The sequence below is a fragment of the Girardinichthys multiradiatus genome, chromosome 22 (genome assembly GCF_021462225.1).
Source record: "Girardinichthys multiradiatus isolate DD_20200921_A chromosome 22, DD_fGirMul_XY1, whole genome shotgun sequence".
Classification (NCBI taxonomy): Eukaryota; Metazoa; Chordata; class Actinopteri; order Cyprinodontiformes; family Goodeidae; genus Girardinichthys; species Girardinichthys multiradiatus.
In genome coordinates this window covers 25,640,079-25,663,340 of record NC_061814.1, presented here as the reverse complement: position 1 = coordinate 25,663,340, position 23,262 = coordinate 25,640,079, and the positions used below count along the sequence as shown (strand labels likewise).

At 38.6% G+C, this 23,262-nt stretch overlaps 1 protein-coding gene across 1 annotated transcript; it reads left to right on the top strand.

Moving 5' to 3' along the window:
• Window positions 1-241: 241 nt before the first annotated feature.
• sfrp5 (secreted frizzled-related protein 5) lies at window positions 242-23,050 on the top strand. Its single transcript, XM_047352490.1, has 3 exons — window positions 242-1,174; window positions 14,084-14,161; window positions 20,431-23,050. The coding sequence occupies exons 1-3, from the start codon at window positions 625-627 to the stop codon at window positions 20,757-20,759; spliced, it is 957 nt and encodes a 318-aa protein (XP_047208446.1). The 5' UTR covers window positions 242-624; the 3' UTR covers window positions 20,760-23,050.
• The last annotated feature ends 212 nt before the right edge of the window (window positions 23,051-23,262 follow it).

Below are 23,262 nucleotides of genomic sequence, written 5' to 3'. Positions count from 1 at the left end.
TTGCAAAATATTTCTCTCTTATTCTTTTTTTTATCTTGCTCCAGAGGAGGGATTTTGTTGAGAATAAGTAGCAGAGGGAGTGTCCTTGAAGGCCAGTGGCAGCCTCCCTGCATTGCTACGATTGGCTGAGGCTGTTCTGAGTGAGTCCAGGGGAGGCCAGTAGGAAGATGAATGGTCTGGGAGCCTGTTGGGGGGGCAGGCAGCTGAGGAGAGCAGCTACCACCGGCTCTTAAAATCTAGGTACTCCTCTTCACAGCCACACACTGATAGAAAGCAGGGGTGGGCTTTATACAGCACGAAGAGGGAAGGCAGGAGAGTAACAAACTGGGAAAATAAGAAGTCCTACCTGCATGCCCACCTACCTCTGGCTGCTGCGCCCCCTTCAACTAGATGAGGCTCTCACACAAAGACAAGCTTTAAGGGCCGACTCTCCTGGGAAGAAGAGATTTTAAAGTTGGGTTTTTTTCAGTTTGCAGCATCCATACTCAGAAGAACAAAAAAGGAATACAGTTTATACGTCTGCCCACTTGTTGCAATCTTCTCTGAGCATTGTGTCATCACTCAGTTACTTTGGAGACTTCTGGATACATCCTTCTTGAATACTAAGTCTAAACTCAGAAAGGGATGGCATATGGACAAAAGATCCCGAGGTCGGCAATAACCCAGGGTTTATTCAGCCTGGCACTGGGCCTGTTGCTCTTTTCTCTCCTCCCCAACATCGTAACGGCAGATGAGTATGACTACTACAGCTGGCAGTCAGACAACTTTCACAACGGCCGCTTCTACACCAAGCAACCTCAGTGTGTGGACATACCCGCCGACCTGCGCCTCTGCCACAACGTGGGCTACAAGAAGATGAGGTTGCCCAACCTCCTGGACCACGAGACCATGCCAGAAGTCAAGCAGCAGGCAGGCAGCTGGGTGCCCCTCCTGGCCAAAAGATGCCACCCTAACACCCAGGTCTTTCTGTGCTCGTTGTTCGCGCCGGTATGTCTGGACAGACCTATCTACCCCTGCCGCTCGTTGTGCGAGGCTGTCAGGGACAGCTGCGCTCCGGTGATGGAGACCTATGGCTTCCCCTGGCCAGAGATGTTGTCCTGCGACAAATTCCCCATTGATAATGACCTCTGCATCCCCATGCAGTTTACCGAGAACCCCGCCACTCAGCCACCAGGTAGGACCAGTCTGTGCATCCTTACACATAAGATAAAATGTTATTACAGTATGACAAAGTTACTGGTCAGATTCATGGCCTAAATAGTTGGTAAACCTGTCGAGTCCGATTTTGACGGAATACAATTTTCTATTCTAAGGACTCTTACACTTAAAGAGACAAAAATGTGGTGCAAGTTATTTGACAGAGGAATTTGTAACAAAATCCAACAGGGATTACAAGATGATTCCCATTAATGCATGAAAAAAATGTCCCAAACCTTTGCCTGATTTTTATTAAAATAAATGTGCAATAAAGTACATGAAGTTGGATGAAATGTTTATTAGCCAAAAATTGTGTTTTTAGCCTTAATGCATTTAATGAATAGGAAAAATAAAAATTCCAATCATTGTAGTATTTGACCAACTGAAGACTGATCATAGTGTATTACACTTCAGGATGATTCCAATCTCTGGATGGTTGATTGGTGCATCTCTAAGAGCAAACTTGATAACAGTTCCTAGGATATGGTCATTAAGCCTATTGTAGTTGAAAGTTTTGGTAAAACATATTTAACTGGTTTAAAAATTCTAAATTCAACAAACACTAAAAATTAAACACATCTTTACCAAAATGACGTAAATGCAAAGTATGCAGGCACCACTGTTGAAATTTCACTTTAAAAAAGATTTAAAAAACAAAAAAAGTTGCTTGTTCAAAATCTATTTGCCACCAGTGTCACTGCTCTAAAAATGGTTTAGACCTGTACCAGTTTTAAAACTGTCACAACATATGGCTACATCATTATATCCTGCACTGCAGTAATGACATGAAAGTTTAAGGAAGAGACTATCCAGAGGAGGTCAGGGAGGAGAGACAGGAGCAGGGTTGGTGTGTGTGTGTGCCTTTTTATCTGTTTGTGTGTGTGCGTGCGTGTGTGTGTATGTGTGTGTGATTTTGTGTGTGTGCATGTGTGTGTGAGTTGGTGGTGGCTGAAGGGGAAATTTCCCGAGTGGACAGTTCATAGCTCATATGCCTTTAGGGGAGGCAAGGATGGGAGACTCAGAGTCTCCAGTTACTAGATTCTTTACCGAGTTAAGATAAATGTCCTGCGATGACGTTTCCATCTCCATGAAAAAAGGGACAGCACACACTTACGTATGAGCACACTCATTTTTATCAGCAGACATCCAGCTGCACCTAATCAATCAGTCTAACAAATGAGTTGATGGGGAATGTTTAATGTCAATGTGAGTGACTCAGAAGCTGGTCTACTATGAGTTACTGAATGAGCAGATGTACAATAAAATAAATTTCCAACATTTAAAAATAATAGATAGAAGCCCACAACGGCTCTGACACAGGGTCCTGAGAAACTGAAATGTGTAGGTCTATCAGAGTGTGTGTGTGTGTGTCTGTGCTAAGACTACCCATGCAGCGTCTTCACAAAGCAGTGAGAGCTAAGAGAGACTCAAATAGAAGAGACCAGTCCCCACTATGTCCTGGTCTGCTCGACCTTTTGTTGGTTCTGGCAGACAGTGTGCCAATTAACTAGAAGGCCAATTACTGAGCTCTGATAATTAGTTGATGTGACAGAAAAAGTAGGGTGGGCAGAAACTGGTAATCACCAAGTATAATTGTTCCTGAGAGAGCCAAATGGAGAGGAGTGAAAGGAGGGGGGAAGGAGAAGAGTGAAGAGAGGCAGATGGAGCATAAAGGAGAGAAAAGCTGCGTCCTGCTGCAGAAGAATTGTCCAGCACTCTGCTTTCTTTAAAGAGTTTGAAGAAGGTTCTTTATTCATTACTCAGTCCTCCTGTCACTGCTTATTGATTTTTCAGTCCATAAACATTCACTTTATTTCCTTTAGTGTTTTCTTTTTTTTCAAACAATCCTTCTAATTTCCTAGACCACTAAAGAAAATGTGTAAAGTATTTTAGTCCGGCAGCTTTAGGACACAAATGTGCTTTTATCACAAATGTTCACAACACTCTGTAACTGCCAGCACTTTCTTTATTAAAAAGTGAGAAAATATGACTGGATGACCCTCGAGTGAATAAATGCACCACTGAGTTGTTCCATTTGGGGAAAAAAATGGCTGTTCTGGTTTTATAGGATTGGTATCAACTATGTGACTTTTTGGGTGTAGAGAGTCATAATTCATTTTTAGGCATAGTCTCCAGAAAAAGGGAGGCTGCGTAAACCTCTGCCATCTTTTTAAAAAGAGACAACCATTTGTTTATTTTATCTAATCAAATAATGATTAGAAGATCAGTGCAAATATACAGATAGATTATTTCTGTTTTTAATAATAGAAATAAAATAATAAACCAGATAAAAAATAACCAGATACTCAATTAAATTAAAGTGGAGCAACATTTAACTATTCTGTTTGTGTGTGCATTTTTGTGGCCATGCATGTCTGCATCTGTCTTTGAAATTGAGAATGAACCCATATCACTTCTAGCCTTAAGGCTCAGTGACATTTTGTTAAGATCCAAAGTTTCTCAGATGTGCCAATGAGGCCATCCCGAGGACAAGATTGTGGTTCCAAAACACACACATATACAAACACACACTTGCCCACACACACAAAGCCGGCCAGCAATAATAAAACAGGAATTTCAGAACTCTGAGAAGAGGGTTTTCTGAGAACCGGCAGACACTGACGATTCAATTCAGTCAGAGAGAGAACCTCGAGGGAACCAGCCAAATGTCAGGAACTTGGGTAAATCAGGGGAATTATGCACTGCACTAGCTAGTGCTCTCCCCAGCTGGGAGGCCTAGATACTGTCTGAGCTATTATGCAATTACTCGATACAGCACGGTTGGAGGGTTCCTGTGCAAACTCACAGCAGAGTCAGATTCACTTTCCACCTCAGTGCCACAGAAAAAAAGAAAAATAGTTAGAAGAACTCCAGGACCACCTGAGCTCAGGTTCTCTGTGAGTATGATTTGGTTTTGGCACGTCTGTGCATCATGTTTGTGTGTCTGTTTAAGGAGCCCATGAGTTGTGATTATGTGAAATACAAGTACACATTGTATCAAGGACAAACAGCAGACTGCTAACAAAAAAGGGCCCACAGTAGAAAACCCCATCTCAGTCTTTCAGGCAGAAAACAGCTAATGCTGGCCCATCAACTACACTTGAGTAGCGTAGTTCATTTAAAAAAAAAAATCAGCTTCTGTTCAAATATTATAAGCATTTAATAACTCTCTTGACGTCTTCGTTTGGAGTAAATCTAAATTAGATGGACCTGGAGAGTACCACCTGGTTCATATTTGACGTTTCTGTTGTGAGACATCAAAAACAGCAGAGCGCACCTTATCGGGAGAGTGTTTTCTGTAGTTTCAGAAAGTTGTGCACATTCACGTTTTGTAACTTTTCAAAAACAACACAAGCGGCACTTGTTAGACAGGGATAGCAGAGTCGGAGACTGCATGATATCAAAAAAACATGTAATAGCGACGCTATTGCTTAATATTGCAATATCAGTTATAATTAACCCAAATTTTTCATCCCCTTAATATAAACCAGAAGAGAATATTTATTGCAAAAGATTACATACACTAAAAAAACGCCTAAAAGTAACAGCTCGCAGATCAAACTGTGTAGTTAGCCAGTCCAAGACGTGGCAAGACTGAAAACAGAATTTTACAAATCGTTAGCCTCATAGCACATTTGCCTAAGTCATATTTGCCCAAATGGTTATATAGCATAATGCCCCCTGTGTTTTTTGAGAACATCGCACCAATGTCAGTGTCAAGTATAAATAGCTACAGCACTTGTTCAGGCTCACAGTGCCGTTAGCGGAATCCTGCACGACACCCTGAAGTGCGACTATAACATAGCTTTAACTATGGGGTAAGAACACCGTCAAAAACAATGTGTATGTAAAGACGGAAATGTGTGCATATTAGTCAATAGTTGTGCTTAAGTAAAATCCAAAAGAGATATTGTATATTTTCTCTGTAAATATACAAAATAAAATGTTACAGCTTCAAGAAATTACAAACACAAAGTTCAAGATTACAGTTGTGGTTTATTCTTTATGAATACAATATGCTATAACAGTTTGTAAATACGATTTCTTTTCTATGAGAATACGAATTTACATCAGCGACTTGATGTCACGTGATCTCAGGCTGGTTAGTGGAGTACAGAGGTAGTCGATTCGCTGCACATGCGCTGTCACACTCCTCACCGCCAGTAAACGTAGTGCCGGAATGGGAGATAATTCAGTCTAAAAGGAATATTAGGAACAGAGGGGAGATAGGGGGGGAAATCAAGAGTATTATAAATAAAACGTTGTTCTTATTTTCATGAACTACAAAACTAAAACATAGAATATAGTGGGTGGAGTTATACAATGATGTACAGTAGGTGGCGGTATGCACCTCTGAATTTGTTGCGAACCGCCAGCAGAAGAAGAAGAAGAAGAAGCAGCAGCACTAGGGCCAAGATGACGGACCAAGAGCATATATTAACGACATTAAGACATGTACAAACTTTTTAAAATTACCTGGCTTTGTACCGTATTTTTTTGGTCCGTCATCTTGGCGCTAGTGCTGCTTCTTCTTCTAATTTCCCCTCGGGGATCAATAAAGTATCTTTGAATTGAATATTGTATTCATAAAGAATAAACCACAACTGTAAACTTGAACTTTGTGTTTGTAATTTCTTGAAGCTGTAACATTTTATTTTGTATTCTTATAGAGAAAATATACAATACCTCTTTTGGATTTTACTTATGCACAACTATTGACTAATATGCACACATTTCCGTCTTTACATACACATTGTTTTTGACAGCGTTCTTACCCCATATTTAATTCACCCAATCCCTCCTGATTGGTCAAGATAAAATAGTACACTGTATCTGCTCCTGTCCGGTCCGCTGCGAAGCCCTGAGGATCTCCAAGAACCATACGCAGATTGCGCAATAAAAGCCAGTGATAAATGCGGTAGCAAGTCCTAAACAACTCAGGAAGTTAAACTAGTTAAACTGCTTCAGTTTTTGTTCTATGCATCCAGATATTTTCATGTGTTTTGTTCTACAATGGGTGAGTACACTGAGTGCAGCGTAGCTACATTTGTTGCTTAATTTGGTGCATTTGATGTTTAATTACTCGGTTTATAATGCCCAGTAAATGATTTAACTGATCTAATGTTAACAACTGCTAATACGTACACGTGTTTATAGAAATATATGTGTGTATTTATTAATATAACGAGATCTAGTCCATCTTTAGTGAATTATTGTGAAAATCCGGATGTTGTGCTCGTTCTGTTTCCAATTGGTGCGGTATGATTCATGCATACTGACTCCGGCTGTGCTCCGGCAATAATAGACTCTGATCGAATTAGTTGGCCGTCAGCACGTCGCAGCCATTATGCTCTGCCATCTGATGAAAGCTGACTTTGTTCTCCTGACTCTGCTGTGTCTCTCTGTGATAGTGACTGAAATATGTCTTAAGAAATATCAGATTGTTTGCTGCTGTCTGTGTTGCTGGCCATTGTAGCAGCAATCAGTTTATAATCATATATCTCAACAACTGTTCATTTCAGTGGCATGAATTTACTTTTTAAAATATTTTATCAATGTTTCCTTTCCATAAATGTAATTGGATTTATCACAAAAATTCGATGTCACAGGCACTTTAAGCCTCCCAAAACCAACTACCCTGGATCTTTTATAAATAAGGATGCAAAGAGATTTATCTACTGCAGGTAAGATGTGAAGTTATTCAAACGTTCTAACAGAACTTCACTTCAAAAATTTTGAACCATTCCTTTAAAAATGCTACCCTTAGCTATTGTCTGTGTCCGAATATTAATCGGCAGATAAAAGAAGAAAAGATTCCTCAATAATAATAATAATAATAATAATAACAATCTAGTGCCTCATGTGGTCTCCTTAGCCATAGTTTACAGAATTTTGTTTTGGGCTGTCACTTAAATATGCCAGCTAAAGTTAATGAATAGTATGAAAGTTATTATCTGTACTCGGTGTTCTCTCTTTGATGTGGCCAGTTTAGGTTGCAGCGATATTAAAGGAGATAGACAAAACTGTCAGGTCTCCAGCAGCACAATGGGCTCTACTCATGTGGCCCTGGCTGCTATATAAAAAGGAAAATGTGATCCAATGATCTGTGCATGGAAGACCGCTGAGGCCATTGAGAACATATTTTCTGTTTTGTATAGGATTTCTTCAGATGCAAGGAGTGTGCTTTGTTTTAGGGCCCTCAGGGGAGTTGCCTCTGGGCCATGCTTAAGCTCTTTTCTGTCTGTCTGCATGCCATATTTAAACAGATGTGAGGCCCTTGGACGTAAATCACATCTTGCAATTCATCTCCTGCACACTACCATTTTATGTCATAAGTGTTGCTGTTCATAACTTAAAGGGCCAAACTGAGTCATAAGACAGTGACCTGAGCATACTTTAAATGGAACAGTCTTCTATAAAAGAAGTCACTGTGGAGCTCAAGGCTGCAAGAGAAAAGGTTTAAGACCTGTGAGAGAATAAGACCACCATATTGTCAGATCAGGTTGCCCTTTTTTTGAGATGACATGTGCGTGTTTGCGCCTAGAGGAGAGACAGAGAACAGAAGCATGCAACTTTGCACACACTCCATCTAAAATGCATTCAGCTGCAAAACTGACTGTGAAGGAAGCCTGTCAAGAGTTACAAACAGAAACTGTGGTTTAGAGTGTTTTTGCTAAATGTCACGCAAAGACAAAAAGGAGAAGGGATTTATTTTTTGTTTTTTGGAGACTTTATGATGTTCAGGATTTATGGTGTTTTTTTAATAAAAAAAACTGAGGTCGTTCTCTTAAGTTATTTTTATTGCATCATATATTGACCTGAAAGTGACTTCAGTGTGTTTTTTTAGAGTGAATACAATTATTTTCACGCTGATACACAGAAGCACTTTGTTTGCAGGATTCTGCCCAAAAAAAACCAGAAATTTGAATGTGATCTTTCAACATTTTTGCACTTAGCACTTAACAAATTCATTGTCTTTGCTGGAGATTTCTTTGAAGATATGACAGACAGCAGGAATGAGAGACTGTATCGGAGAAAGTGATATTAACCTTGGAGCTCTGACTAAGTGCAGTTAAATTCTTGGACTCTTGCCTCTCACCATTTCCACTCTGGCTTTCTGTTTGAAGATTAACAGCAGTGCTTTCAAACAGACCACCTCCTTTCTCATACAGCTCCCATGAACCTTTTCCTCTTATGCTTAATCATTGACCTGGAGTCCTCTCATCCTCCACAACAGCAATTCTATGAGGGGTAAAGCAGATTTGTCAGAACCCCTGATAACCTTAAATGATTGCACAGCAAAAGCTGTCAACTCCAAAGCCAAATTTTATTATTTACTTTTTTTGTACTTACAAATATTCATAGCCGTTTTCTAACTTTGCCAATTGTATTAATACAGAAAAACAAGCAATACACACAAAACCACTCACACACACACACACACACACACACACACACACACACAGACTAACCAATGAGGCATCGATTTCCCACAGAACATCCCTGTAATTCCTCTGATATAAGGTGGTATCCAAATGGTTTTCAGTCCAAACTCAGTGAGTTTCTCGGAGGTGGTTCTTTCTCCTGACACATGCCCTTGCATCACCAAAGCTGGGCGTTCGGCCAGCATACCACCCCAGTAAAATGATTAGCCAGAAGCTAAATAAGATGCAATTTCAAGGGATTTGTAAAAAAATTACATTGCTTTGCAAAAGTCTTAACATCCCTTTAACTTTTTCACATTTTGTCACATTTCAACCAGAAATTTCAATGTATTTTGATGAGGTTTCATGTGTTAGAAGCTCAAGAGTGAAAACCACAACACTGAAAAGTGGAAGGGAAAGGATGCATAATTTTAATATATATATTTTTTACAAACAGAAATGTTAAGTGTGTCATACATTTGTAATCAAACCCCATTTACTCGAGTACTAATACACAAAATCCAGTGATACCAATTGCCTTCAGAAGACACGTAATTAGTAAGTAGTGACAGTGTAAATAGAGCTGTTTTGTAAAGGCAACAGAGATATATTAGTGAACATAAGTAAACAAACAAAGCATAATGAAAACCAAGGAACTCAAAAGAAAGGTTAGAAAAAGTTATAGAGAAGATTAGAGCAACGCTGGGTTATAACACAAATGTTCCAGGCTTCATGGGAAAGTGGCAGGAAAAAAGTCATTGTTGAAAGAAAGGCATAAGATGTCCCATTCGTAGTGTGCCACAAGTCATGTTGGGGACACAGCAAACGTGGAAGGAAATTATCTGGTGAGATGACACCAAAATGTAACTTTTCACCTAAATGCAGGTTTGGAAAAATAAATAGCAGATTAACCTGAAGATACCATATTCACCAAGAAGGTGGGAGCATCATGCTTTCTTTGAGCAAGAAAAACGAAGCAGATCCAAATTCAAGGAAAGAGGGATGGCGAAAAATACTGGGGGATACTTAAAAAAAAACCTTTTAAAGTGTGGAAAAGACTTTAAAATGGAATGGAGGTTCACCTTCCAGCAAGACAAAACAATACAGTAAGAATATAACAAGAACTAAACTGAAAGGTTCATATTAAAGTATTTTTAAGATTTGTATTATCCAAAAATAAAAAAAAAGTAAGGTATATTCTTTTTCCTCTTCTTCACTATTACATATTACTTTGTGGCAAAATTCCGAGAAACTTGAAAACATTTAAGAGAAACCGTACAAATACAGAAAAAGTTTGTTTTTGTCTCGATCTGTGCATGTTGGTGTGTGGGGAGTTTTCACGCCACTGTCCCGGTCCTCAAGTAAGCAGCAGACAATTAGAAGCTGAACCTGAAGGGACTCACAGGTCTCCTGTCAAAGAAAACATGGGAACACTAAAGAAAAAAAACTGTCAATTACTCTACAAGAACATGGTTCAGCTTCCCTGGACATACACTCAAAGATGATTAGGGGGTTCACCTCCCCATGACCCAACCAGCAAAGCATGCAAAACTTTGACCTTTCTCATTATCTGTCCAGACACTGAGGTCTGGATCGGGGTGATAACCTCTGAACTCTGACTTCTAACCCAGAGCCTGAACTGCGCAGCAACTCTCCCATGTGCAATTTGAATGAATGTGTTTGTAGGCAGCAGTCATGGTAGAACAGAGAGAAAACAGTGAGATCTTAAAGGAAAGCATATTTTAGATATCGTGGTCTGCAACAGAAAAATGTAGCTCTTGTTTAAGCAGCCCTGTTAAAAAAAGGCTTCCCACTCAGGGAAAGGTCAGTCCTGTTTTCCCTTTAGACAAGCTGACTCAGATCAGATCTGTCTAGCCTGTAGCTGCATACTGTAAATGTGGTGAGGGAAACATTTCTATAACACATCCTTCACTCCCTTTCTAAAATTAGAACTTGGCTCAAGTGTTTGTTTTTTGGGTTTCGTGGCTGATATTAGCTGCAACCAACAACTTTGGGCTCATAAGTAAAAATGGCTACAAAACATTTTAGACCCTTTGGGAAAAGGGTAATCATAATTATGGATGTGTGTGCAGAAAGGTCAAATTAAAGATTACAGCACCAGTGAGAATCTCTGTTTTTTTTTTTTTACTCTAATCTGCCAATACTAATTTTAACTGACTCTAATTTCTCTACAGGAACTATAATATGCAAAGATGCAGGAATGTTTACATGTTTATTTTCACACATTTCTCATGTGAGCATTGGTCATTTATAATAGTTGCAGGGAGGACGTCACATCATGTGTGTAAGAGAGCAGACACTGTAAAACAAAGACAACAGAATTGAAATATTTAACTGTGTTCAGCATTTTATTTTAGCTGTTAGCATTGTTACCGCGGCTAGGATTCCTGAAACAGCAGTCTATGAAGTATCATCAGTTTTAGACCGTGGCTGTATCTCAAAAGCTTAAAAAAATTATTTTGCTGTATACAGTTTAATTCTTCCTGTTATCTGTTATCTCTCTTACTCTCTTGCAACCTTAATGAAGTGCAGACATGTCTTTATGTGTCAAAGGGTGTTTTCACGCATGAGGTCTTTAGTCTGTTTAAAACAAACTTTGGTTCATTTCCCTCCTTGGTGTAGTTAGCTTGTGTAGATATGAACACAGCAATCACTCTAGGGTGTGGACCAAAACAACCACACTGACATTGTTTGTAGGAGGTGTGATTCCAAACAAACTCTAGAGCGCTTCATTTATGGATTGAATGTGATCCCACCTTGATCCGAAACAGCTATCGGGGGATAATGCCACCGGATAGCCAAACGCCTTCCAGTAGCCACATTTGGTTTGCAATATGGGATGCAGTACACCAAATACACTAATAAACAATGGCATGTTGTTTTTGTAAAGCATAAATGCAGATTCAACTTTCAAGGCATCTTCTCAAAATTATTAACTGTCTCGCTACCACGTTTCCCCGCACGTTGTGTAACATCCACTGTTGATGACTCATGCTTGGTTCCCAAAAGTGTCGAAAACACACGTTGGTGCTCAACAAAACACCGAAGTTTGTGATAAGGAACCAAACTACTGAAAAAGTTACAGGTTAACAAATCCATTAACTGATTTGGGGCAAAGTAAACAAACTATGGGTGTGTTTAAAAAACAGACGTTTCCTTTAAATAGCTTCTTAAACAGGGCTTATGGGCCTTGGGGTCTTAAGCACAATTTTATTTGGGGCCCCTCTTCGTGTTAAGAACATCACCACCTCTAACAGTTTTCAACACAGATTTCATGGAATACCGGAGAGGGGTGGTGAGTTTAATTGGATGAGCTTAAAGCAATCATGGATAATTGGTTATTATTTGCTGAGATGTATTTGTGAACAAACTGAGCTCAAAAACAAATAAATGATTAATATGGTGGCATCAGATTGCATCTATGTTAAACAACAAACGATGAAGATCGATCTTTGCACGTTTTCAAAGAAAACTTGACAAAACTAAATTTGAAAAAACAAATCTTCTAATTTATCTATGCTAAGCCATTAAATAAAATTTAACAGTCTTGTCATTGTTCATAGACAGTTATAACGGTTTTAGGGTGTATTCACACTTGCCACTTTTGGTCCGCTTTAAACGGACCAGAGTATGTTTCCCCCCTTGGTCCGGACCTTTTGTGCAGGTGTGAATACACTCAAGGGAACCCTGATCCGGACCAAACAACTGGACCGAGACCCACTTTTTGAGGTGGTCTCGGTCCGCTTCCAAACCGACTCTGGTGCGGTTCGTTTATGGTCTAAATACAAACCTGCCCCGATCCGAACCAAGTACAAAAAGCGGACGTCTCTTTGGACCTACAAAGCCACCGTAGCCGGTAGCAAAGGTGTGTGTGTGTAAAGTAATCATACCTGATAAACTGTGTGTTGCTTAGCAACGCTACTGGCTTGTTGCACGTAGAGAACGTCTGCGTTCAGCACGTATTCTCCGACGGGGTTCCAAAATTATAAATGGAGCGTCTCAAAATTTGTGTTGAATGAGCTGCTCTTGACTCTCACAATAATATTGCTGCTTTAATAACGCCACAAATATGCAGAACAGAGGAGCTGCACGCAGCACGTCTACAGTTGTTTTCCTACATTTCCGGGTCTGCGCTTTGTCCCGCCCCCGTCATTTCTGTCCACTGGGAACAATGATCGTCACCCGCGTGGCTTTGTTTACAAGTAATAGTTCACTTGCAAAAAGTACAATGTGAAAACAAACCACACCAAATGGAAAAAATAAAGTTCGGTTTTGGTCCGGAACAAAGGACTTTTCTGGTGTGAATACACCCTTAGATCTATATTCTGTGTTAAAATTCAAGCATTTATGGGAGGCCCCTAATGGTTTAGTTGACCTAAACAGCAGTTTAGTTTGCTCATGTCTTTGTTCTTATGTCTCTGACCTTCTATGGCTTCATTTTTGAACAGCTCACTGATAATAAAGTAGCTAGCTTTAAGTCTTCATTCCTCAGTAACACCATCAATACAGAAAAGTGTTGTGGTTAATGAGAGCTAGTTAAGTGGCCCTCATGCAAAGTATTCTATCATTTATTTGTACGGATAATAAAATAGGATTTTGATAGTGATAGAACCTATTTGAGAAAACCAAAAAAAGCATGAAAAAAAAGGAATTCTTATTTTCTCAGAAATGTAGTTAAAATTAAACTACTTGATAATCCAATATTGTGTAAATTGATTTCATGAGTCTAGTTTACTAAGTTGAATTCAGATAATGGATGCAGACAACAAAATCACAATCACGCAAGAACTGTCACGGTTTAGAAGTGTTGAAACAAGTGAGCAGTTGTACTCCACTTTTGAGGTTTCCTTTATGTCCTTTGCTTCTTCTACGTTGTGTTGTGTCTTCACTGTAATAATAGTCACAAAGCTCTAAATCAAAATAAGCAAGGCCAAACATGTTCTTGAGCATAATGTGCGTGACCATACATTTTGAGTTCCAGATAAACAGCACTCATTGGTTTTGGTCTGCTTGCTGTTTCACAATGTGTGGCTGCTGTGTGGCTTAAGTGCTGCCTGTGGACTGAATCACTTTTCGCCATGTTCAGCAGCTCTTTGCACACGTTTACCTTACTGCACAGCCAGACCACGCCTGTACCATCAAAATATACAAGTGGGCAGAATAAAAACATTTTCTCCAGTGTAATTACAAGGCAAACATCAGTCAGTCTGCTGGACTAAGTATTTGCTGCACAGCAAATATCCTCTGACAAGATTACCCAGTGGGGTCTGCAAAATTTGTGACTCAAAAGTTCTCAAGGTTTCATCCTGCTGCTTTGGTTTTGCTGACTGCACTTGATTAACAATGTTCAGATGTTTGATATTAGCTAATCTGGTCTTAAAAACATCAAATGAAACTGAATCTGTTGCAGCTAATGAAAAATTATTTTCTTGTCCTCTTAGTGTCGAAGGTGTGCCCTCCGTGTGACAACGAGCTGAAAGCAGACAACATCATGGAGCATTACTGTGCGAGTGACTTTGGTAAGTAGAAGATTTTAAAATAGACAAACAAATTAATACATACAGAGGGATGTGAAAACAGATTTCTTCTGTTTTGCTTTATCAAATGTTTCAGGTCATCAAGATAATTTTATTACCAACCAGATGTAACCTAAGTAAAGAGAAAAAGCTATCCAAACCATCCTTGGCTTGTGTGAAATAGAGACTAAAGCTATTTTAGAAGGTGTGAATCTGGTAACATCTGGGGTAAACCAACAAAGGATTTTAGAAAAAGAACATCACACCCACAGTGGTTGTGGTAATATAATTGTCAGGGACTGCTTTTCTGCTTTAGAACCTTAACAGCCTACTGTAATTTATTGAACCATGATTTATGCTCTCTACCAGAAAAACGTGGAAGAGAAGGTCCATCCATTGATTTGTGACCTTAAGCCCAAGTGCACCTGGGTTATTCAGCATGACTGACCCGAAGCACTCAAGCAAGTCCACCTGAGTGGCTCAAAAACACAAAATGAAGGTTTTGAAATGTGCTAGGAAAAGCCTGGATTTAAATTTGATAAAGATGCTGTGGCATAACTTTAAACAGTTGTCCATGCTCAAAAACACTGAGGCTCAAATTTAAACAATTCTTAAAAAAAAAAACTGGACAAAAATTATTCACAACGTAAAATACTCATTGCAAGTCATTGCTTTTTGGCAGACGCAGCCGCCAAGTCTGGCACAAGTCGTTAGGGTTAGGTTCTTTTTTAATATAGGGCCTGTTGGTTGCTAATAAATGAACAAATCTTTTTTTTACTAAGGTTTTCTTTGTCTGATTTTATATATTTCATACATTATATTTCACAGGTGACTCATGTAAAAACAAATGAGAAAAAACAGTTAAGCCAAATGTTTGAAGAAACATTCCAAACACTTCTTTCAAAATTATTCAATAGCTATTTTCCGTGGTGTAATTTTCCAACACGTCCTTTTAAAGAATACTTTTTTCATTGTGTTGCAGCATTCCTGTTTCTCTTCTTTTGTGACAGAGCATGAAGCCTACATATTATTATTCCATCTTGTTTGTCTTAACTGTTGACGCATTTAGCACATCAAAGTCCACAGCAATTTAATTTCTGTTTTCATAGACTGTTGTACGCATCATTTTGATTTAAAGGTTTAGTTTTCATGCAACAAACCCGAATGTCGGAAAAAGAACAAATCTTAGGAGGCTTCATGAGCCTAAAAGAAACAACGTCTGGGACATAATTAACCACACCTAAAAAATGGCCTGAATAAAATGATCATGACCCATTATAAATATTTGATCAAGCAAATCCAGTAACAACGTTGATGTCTTTACACTGCGCTGAGGCCAAAATACAGGCTCATCTTTAACAATCAATCATATAATTAATCATGCCATTTATTAATGGCTGAACTAAGGGATTGCACGTACTGGTATTTTATGCAGTTTCAGGGATCATAGAAATATTTTTTAGATTATTAGAATAAAGAATGGTTGCATTTAAATGTGTATAGACAACCATACAGTACAGACCAAAAGTTTGGACACACCTTCTAATTCAAAGAGTGTTCTTTATTTTCATGACTATGAATATTGTAGCTTCACACTGAAGGCATCAAAACTATGAATTAACACATGTGGAATTATATACTGAACAAAAAAGTGTGAAACATCTGAAAATATGTCTTATATTCTAGGTTCTTTAAAGTAGCCACCTTTTGCTTTAATTACTGCTCCACACACTCTTGGCATTCTGTTGATGAGCTTCAAGAGGTAGTCACCTGAAATGGTTTTCCAACAGTCTTGAAGGAGTTCCCAGAGATGCTTAGCACTTGTTGGCCCTTTTGCGTTCACTCTGCGGTCCAGTTCACCCCAAACCATCTCAATTGGGTTCAGGTCCGGTGACGGTGGAGGTCAGGTCATCTGGCGCAGCACCCCATCACTCTCCTTCTTGGTCAAATAGCCCTTGAACAGCCTGGAGGTGTGTTTGGAGTCATTGTCCTGTTGAAAAATAAATGATGATCCAACTAAACGCAAACCGGATGGAATAGCATGCTGCTGCAAGATGCTGTGGTAGCCATGCTGGTTCAGTATGCCTTCAATTTTGAATAAATCCCCAACAGTGTCACCAGCAAAGCACCCCACACCATCACACCTCCTCCTCCATGCTTCACAGTGGGAACCAGGCATGTAGAGTCCATCCGTTCACCTCTTCTGCGCCACACAAAGACACGGTGGTTGGAACCAAAGATCTCAAACTTGGACTCATCAGACCAAAGCACAGATTTCCACTGGTCTAATGTTCATTCCTTGTGTTCTTTAGCCTAAACAAGTCTCTTCTGCTTGTTGCCTGTCCTCAGCAGTGGTTTCCTAGCAGCTATTTTACCATGAAGGCCTGATTCACACAGTCTCTTCTTAACAGTTGTTCTAGAGATGTGTCTGCTGCTAGAACTCTGTGTGGCATTGACCTGTTCTCTAATCTGAGCTGCTGTTAACCTGCGATTTCTGAGGCTGGTGACTCGGATGAACTTATCGTCCGCAGCAGAGGTGACTCTTGGTCTTCCTTTCCTGGGGCGGTCCTCATGTGTGCCAGTTTCTTTGTAGATGTTTTTTGCGACTGCACTTGGGGACACTTTTTCAAAGTTCAAAGTTTTCCCAATTGTGCGGGCTGACTGACCTTAATTTCTTAAAGTAATGATGGCCACTCGTTTTTCTTTACTGAGCTGCTTTTTTCTTGCCATAATACAAATTCTAACAGTCTATTCAGTAGGACTATAAGCTGTGTACTGTATCCACCTCCTGCACCTCACAACTGATGGTCCCAACCCCATTTTTAAGGCTTGAAATCCCACTTATTAAACCTGACAGGGCACAACTGTGAAGTGAAAACCATTTCAGGTGACTACCTCTTGAAGCTCATCAACAGAATGCCAAGAGTGTGCAGAGCAGAAATCAAAGCAAAAGGTGGCTACTTTGAAGAACCTAGAATATAAGACATATTTTCAGTTGTTTCACACTTTTTTGTTCAGTATATAATTCCACATGTGTTAATTCATAGTTTTGATGCCTTCAGTGTGAAGCTACAATATTCATAGTCATGAAAATTAAGAAGACTCTTTGAATGAGGTGTGTCCAAACTTTTGGTCTGTACTGTATGGACATATTTTTATTAGTTGAGGCTTTGTGTGACTGATGACAGGTCATAACAAGATAAGAAGATAAAATAACAGTGATACACATTTGAGATCAAGGGAAGAATAGCTACAATGTTGTTCAAGTGGGCCACAGTTGATTGCAGCTTGATCTCATGACCCCAAAATCTTTTCAAAGTTTATTAGAGTTTGCTTTTGATGCTTAATCCTTAAACTTTCTTCTCTTTAAGATCCAGAAAGAGGGTATACATTACATAAAACCAGGGTTGGCATCTTACCCTGGGCAAGGAGTTTTTTATTTGTTTTTGCTTTAAAAATCTGCTTCTCCTCACAACGACAGCACACTTCTCTATGCTCACAGTAAAGAGACCGAGTTTGTATAAAGAGGCAGGCATGGCTTGTCACATAGATGCTGGCCAGGTTGTGGAGTGGGGCCCACTGCATTACTTAGTACTAAGTATGACTGAACACGGGTGGGCATTTACAATGAAATGAAGAAGGAAAGGTGGCAGTTTAATGCTTCAGGCCTTTACTGAATACATGCATGCACATGAATGCAGCCATTCATAAAAAGACACATATGCTCAGGCATGGAGTCACGTACACTGAGCACCATGAAAACATGAGGAGCTGGATACGAGTCACAATGAGTATGGGGAGCAATTTAGTGCACATTCCTTTTGGAGTATTACTTCACATGCTCAGTACACGTATTAGAGTGTGCTCAGGGTTGTTTATGCAACCATAGACAAGCAGACGAAAAGCGACATGGCGATCTTCCAGCAGGCTTAGACGAATGGAGATGTCTCACTTCAGCACTGTGCTTTTGCCCAACTTATGATTAATTTCCCCTGTCAAAGGAGGTTACCCTGCAAATTCTCCTTGGAAATAGTTGCCACTTTAATTTTAATCTTCTACATGAGAAAATATGAACATATAAACACAAACACTCAGTGAAACCTAAAACTCAGCATTTTATCACACTGACAAACTTGGCTTTGTCACATGTAATCAAAACTATGTGCAGAATTTTTCAACTCTATTTTTGTACAGAGGATTTGCTTCAAAACATAACTCATAACATGACTCGAATGAGAGACAAAACTTAAATCTAATTACATTTCTGAAAAGAGTGACGGCAAATTATGTAAATAGTGTCACAACAAATGTCGACAGATAGCAATTTGGTTTTGCAGCAATATTCCACATGTTCTTCACTTTTATCTAAGTAATCAAACAATTTCCAGCATTTAGTAACTTGACACACCTATCAGTTTGACTTGCATGCGCCCAAATTTGGGATATTGACTAAGAATCACGTGAATTTGTAGGAAAGAGAGGCACAGGTCATAGCTTTTGTGGCCCATTTCCCTGAAATTGCCCTTATCTGCCAATACCAATTTGATCCAATAATAACAAAATAAGTTTTTCATACTTTGTGCGTAAATTGAAAGTTTAACTGTTTTAAAATACCAGGCACCTTTCATTTTAGTGGAGTAGAACAACATGATGTCAAAAGAAAATAAGGTTCCTGCTTCATCTTACAACACATCTAAAACAATTGCTACATTGCTGTTTTCTGAGATGTTGAAAAATACCACCACACAGCTTTCACCTACCATGAAAATGGTAATTTGTATTGTATTGCACCGACTACGCCAAAACAAATTCCTTGTTTGTCCAAAAACGTACTTGGCAATAAAGCTTTTCTGATTCTGATTCTGAAAGCTACACATGTGAGCCACTACTACACACCCTAAACTGCTCAGTAAAGACCCAGTAATAACATAGCCTAATGTCATGCTATGCAGAAGTTTCACTCTCCTCAGTATGGTGGAGGCTTGAAATTGAAAGTGAAAGCACAGTGAAAGCATTACTTACTGTCATAATTACCACAGCTCTTACACCGTTGAAGTTTCATTACCAAGTGGTCATTTAAACATTTAATATAAAAAAAAATTATTTAACACAACACATTGTTGTCTCAGGAAAGTAAAGTACCCAGTCATGGTAAGAAGAATTCTGAATTACACAATGCATCAAAAATGACACACATACTTCAAAGGTTAAACAGGAATTGATGTCCCACAAAATCGTTTTTACAGTGAAAAAAACAATAACATTTTTATTTCAAACTCCTGTCAATTGATTTTGTCAGTCAGCCTAACCAATCAGAGGCAGTCGGGTGGGCTAACAGGGTTGTTGACTAGGCTATTGATTTGCAGTTAAACGGCTTTAGTTGTATATTGATATATTAAGAATAAATTCAAACAAGTACAGATAGAGTACATTTTTTTATTCAAAGTATTGAAATATAAAAAATATTTTTTGCACTGGATATTTATTTGTTGTGTTGTGAAACTTTTAGCACTTGATATGTTACAAGATATTTCTTATCTACATGATTCTTTCAAAATAAAAAAACAGCTGCTTACAGTTTACTATTTGAGAAAATAAAGTTAGATTGCGAAACAATTTATCCATTTGTTCTAACTATAAAGGAACTTCGAAAAAGCACAAAATAATCACAGTTTATATTTGCAACAGTTTTTTACAATCCACATTTAGCATTTAGCATTTAGCATTATTAGCACAATTAGCATAGTTAGCATTATTAACAGTGAATATCAGTCTCTGTGTTTATTCCTTGTAGAGCTAGTACACCCCTACCTTAACTGTGAGATTTGCAAAAGACTTACATGTTCTAATCCAGCATGTTTCAAGGCATAAAATTGTCTCTCACATGGATTTGGAGGAGCTAAATGCATTGCTGCAATACATTTGGGTTCCTGTTTTTTCACTCCCTGTATAGATGTTGCAGCTTGAATGAATGGCTGAAGCACCAGAGTGAATGCACATAGTTGCCTCTCTAGAAGCTGCTAACAGCTTTTGCATTTTCTCTGATTTTATTTTAAACACCTCACTTATATTGAAAAAAGCTAACACAGTAACAACTTACACACTGAAGAATGTTATTATCAGCTCAACATGTAAATGCTTATGTACAGTGCGTTCACTGTTCAGAATAATGGTCAGATTTTTAGTTTCCAAGCTAGAATGACAGTAAATTTAGATTTTATTTTTTTTTAAATCTAATACGAGTTTTAATGTCTCCTTTTCTTTTCCTTCAGTCCTGAAGATGAAAATCAAGGAGGTGAAAAAGGAAAAGAGTGACCGAAAGCTAATTGCAGCTCAGAAGAAAAAGAAGGTTTTGAAACAAGGTATGCTGAAGAAGAAGGACCTGAAGAAGCTGACCCTCTACATAAAGAACGGCGCAAACTGCCCATGCTCCCAACTGGAGAACCTGGGTTCCAACTTCCTCATCATGGGCCGCAAAGTGGACCAGCAGCTGCTGCTCATGTCCATTCACAAGTGGGACAAGAAGAGCAAGGAGCTCAAGTTTGCCATCAAGTACATGAAATCCCATCAGTGCCCTTCCTACCACACCGTCTTCCAGTAACACTGCTCACCCCAGTTTTTACAGAATTTACAGTTTTGCCTCTATTTCACCTTGTTTAACAATAAATTGAATCCTGTTTCTGTTACTTAAGAAAAATACAGTCCTTATTACTGCTAGCTGTATATGCAGAGATGAGTATGGTCCTCAAACATTAATCAGTTCAAAGACAAATCAGGTTGTTAGGGGCTTAATTTTTTTGATTTAGCTGCAGCTCCTTCACACAACCTTGACTAATCTTAAAGTAGCAAAATATTTTCAACTTAAAAACATAAATTGCTCAAAACTCTGGCATCTCTTACTGTTGCTAAACTAGTAAACTGCATCATGTAGCAGCACTATACATTAAACAATTAATACATAAAATCAAGATGAAAAGTGAAAAATTTAGTTGTGAATGTTGAATGAAATTTGAGGTGAAGGGAAGGTTTGTTTGTGTGTAAAAAAAAAAAAAAAGGACCAGATAAAAATGTTAATGTATACATGGGCTGTGCAATGTGAGAATACACACAGCTCCTGGGGAAAAACTTCAAAGCAGAGAAAAAATATGATTCACATAACTGTATGTAATAATCGTGTAAAAAGTAGGTTATCATGAAAAATAGAGAATTAGAAAACTGTTGTTATTTTCTATTGGTTTTTTATCTCTAATAGGAAAGATAGCCGATGGAACAAGAAAGGCATATGGACTGGATGATGTTTCTGCTGACCTTTTGCTGCATCGTTTTGGTGCTAAAACATGGAAACATTATGAGCTTTGTTTTCTGGCTTCTGAACTGTTCAAAGAAGAAAAAGAAGTAAGGTTCCAGCAAACAAGTGGAGAGTACAACAGAAAGAAACAGAGAGACAGAGACTCTTCACAGAAAAAACATTGGATGTTGGGTACAGAAGCTTCTGGCATTCGCTATTTTTCATTTTCAACATTTTAATATTTCTCTCTTTTGTACTTCAATATTAAAAATTCACATCAGTTTTACTGCTAAGGTATGAAAGAAGAAATCATAAATACAGACATAGCATTTAAGTACACTTGCTGTAGCAATGAAAGAGAAAACTTGTATGTCACCAATAATGTCTAAGCTATTGATCTGTATGTAGTTCTTTTACTGAAATAAATACTGGTTTTCAAAAAAGTGAACAAATCAAATATATTTGACATTTTTAGAAAGGGTACTCCCTGTGATAGATTTCTTTGACATTTTTGATGCACCACAAAGTACATGCTTGATTAAAAATAAATCTCACATTAAAATTTAGCTTTTCCTTTGATTCCACAAGGCACAAAATACTATTTTGTTTTAACTGTGACAAGGGGAAAACTCAGTGGTGTATACATACTATTTTTCATAATTGCACAGCTAGCCTTTCTTGCCTGGGTGGACTTGCGGGACCTTCTCAACACTTGTATAGCAGCAATCATACGTCAATCCTTACTCTTTCTATCAAAGGTTTTTAATGGAGTTTGGTCAAGTCACTTGACTGGCTAGTCAAGCCCAGTGATACTATGGTCACTTAAGCAGGTATTAGTGCTGACTTTAGACTTTTTAAAACACAATGAACCAACACCAGTGACTGACATGGCTCCCTAAATCATCTCTAACTTTGGCAAACTCACACTTGACCTCAACCACTTTGGATTTTGTGTCTCCCCACCATTTCACCAGACTTTGATGGCCAAAAATGTACTTTAATCTCAAAGGAAACATGTGGACCATGCAATAATTCAGTCCTTTATCTCCTTGGCACAGGTAAGTGTCTTACCTGTGCCAAGGAGGTGTTGTTGTCTCTGGTTTAGAAGTGGCTTACACCACAAATGCAACAGTTGTTGTGCATGTTCTTGAAACGTTTGTGTGCAGTGGCTCTTGAAGCATAGACTCCAGCTGCATTCCATACCTTGTGAATCTCTCCCAAGCTCTTGAATGAGATTAGCTTTACAGGCATGCCAAGGCCATGGTTATCCCTGTTGATTGTGCGCCTTTTCTTACAGCACTTTTGTTTTTTCTGCCACTTCACTTTACATTATTAATATGCTTGGATGCAGCACTATGTGTCTTTAGGCAGGACCTTTTGTGGATTACTGTTCTTGTGAAGGGTGTAACTGCCCGTCAAGTCAGCAGTTTTCCAGATGATTGTGTAAGGCATAACATAACAGTAACATAACATTGCTGTATTTCTGTATTTCATGTTTATTGGTCTTATGTAATATTTTAAATTACTGGGAAACTGACGTTTGCGTTTTTATTAGCTGTAAACCCCTGACAACAAAATCAATAGAAATAAATGCTTGAAACACATAACCTTGTGTAATAATCTATGTAACACATAGGTTATCTTTTTTTCATTTGAATTGCTAAAAATTACTTCATGATATTCTAAACTTTACTGAGATGCATCTATTATCGGTAGCTGATAAATGAAAGCAGCTTTTGTAAACCCATGTATTGGAGCAGAAACTCTTCTCAGAACAGAATACCATTCGCTGACCTAAAAAATAGGAAGAGTCTTA

Excerpts from the sequence above, each read along its gene's own strand:
- sfrp5 (XM_047352490.1), top strand. The coding sequence starts at position 625 with ATGGCATATGGACAAAAGATCCCGAGGTCGGCAATAACCCAGGGTTTA. Across the intron at positions 1,175-14,083 it reads CCCCGCCACTCAGCCACCAG|TGTCGAAGGTGTGCCCTCCG; the intron begins GTAGGACCAGTC and ends TTGTCCTCTTAG. Across the intron at positions 14,162-20,430 it reads TTACTGTGCGAGTGACTTTG|TCCTGAAGATGAAAATCAAG; the intron begins GTAAGTAGAAGA and ends CTTTTCCTTCAG.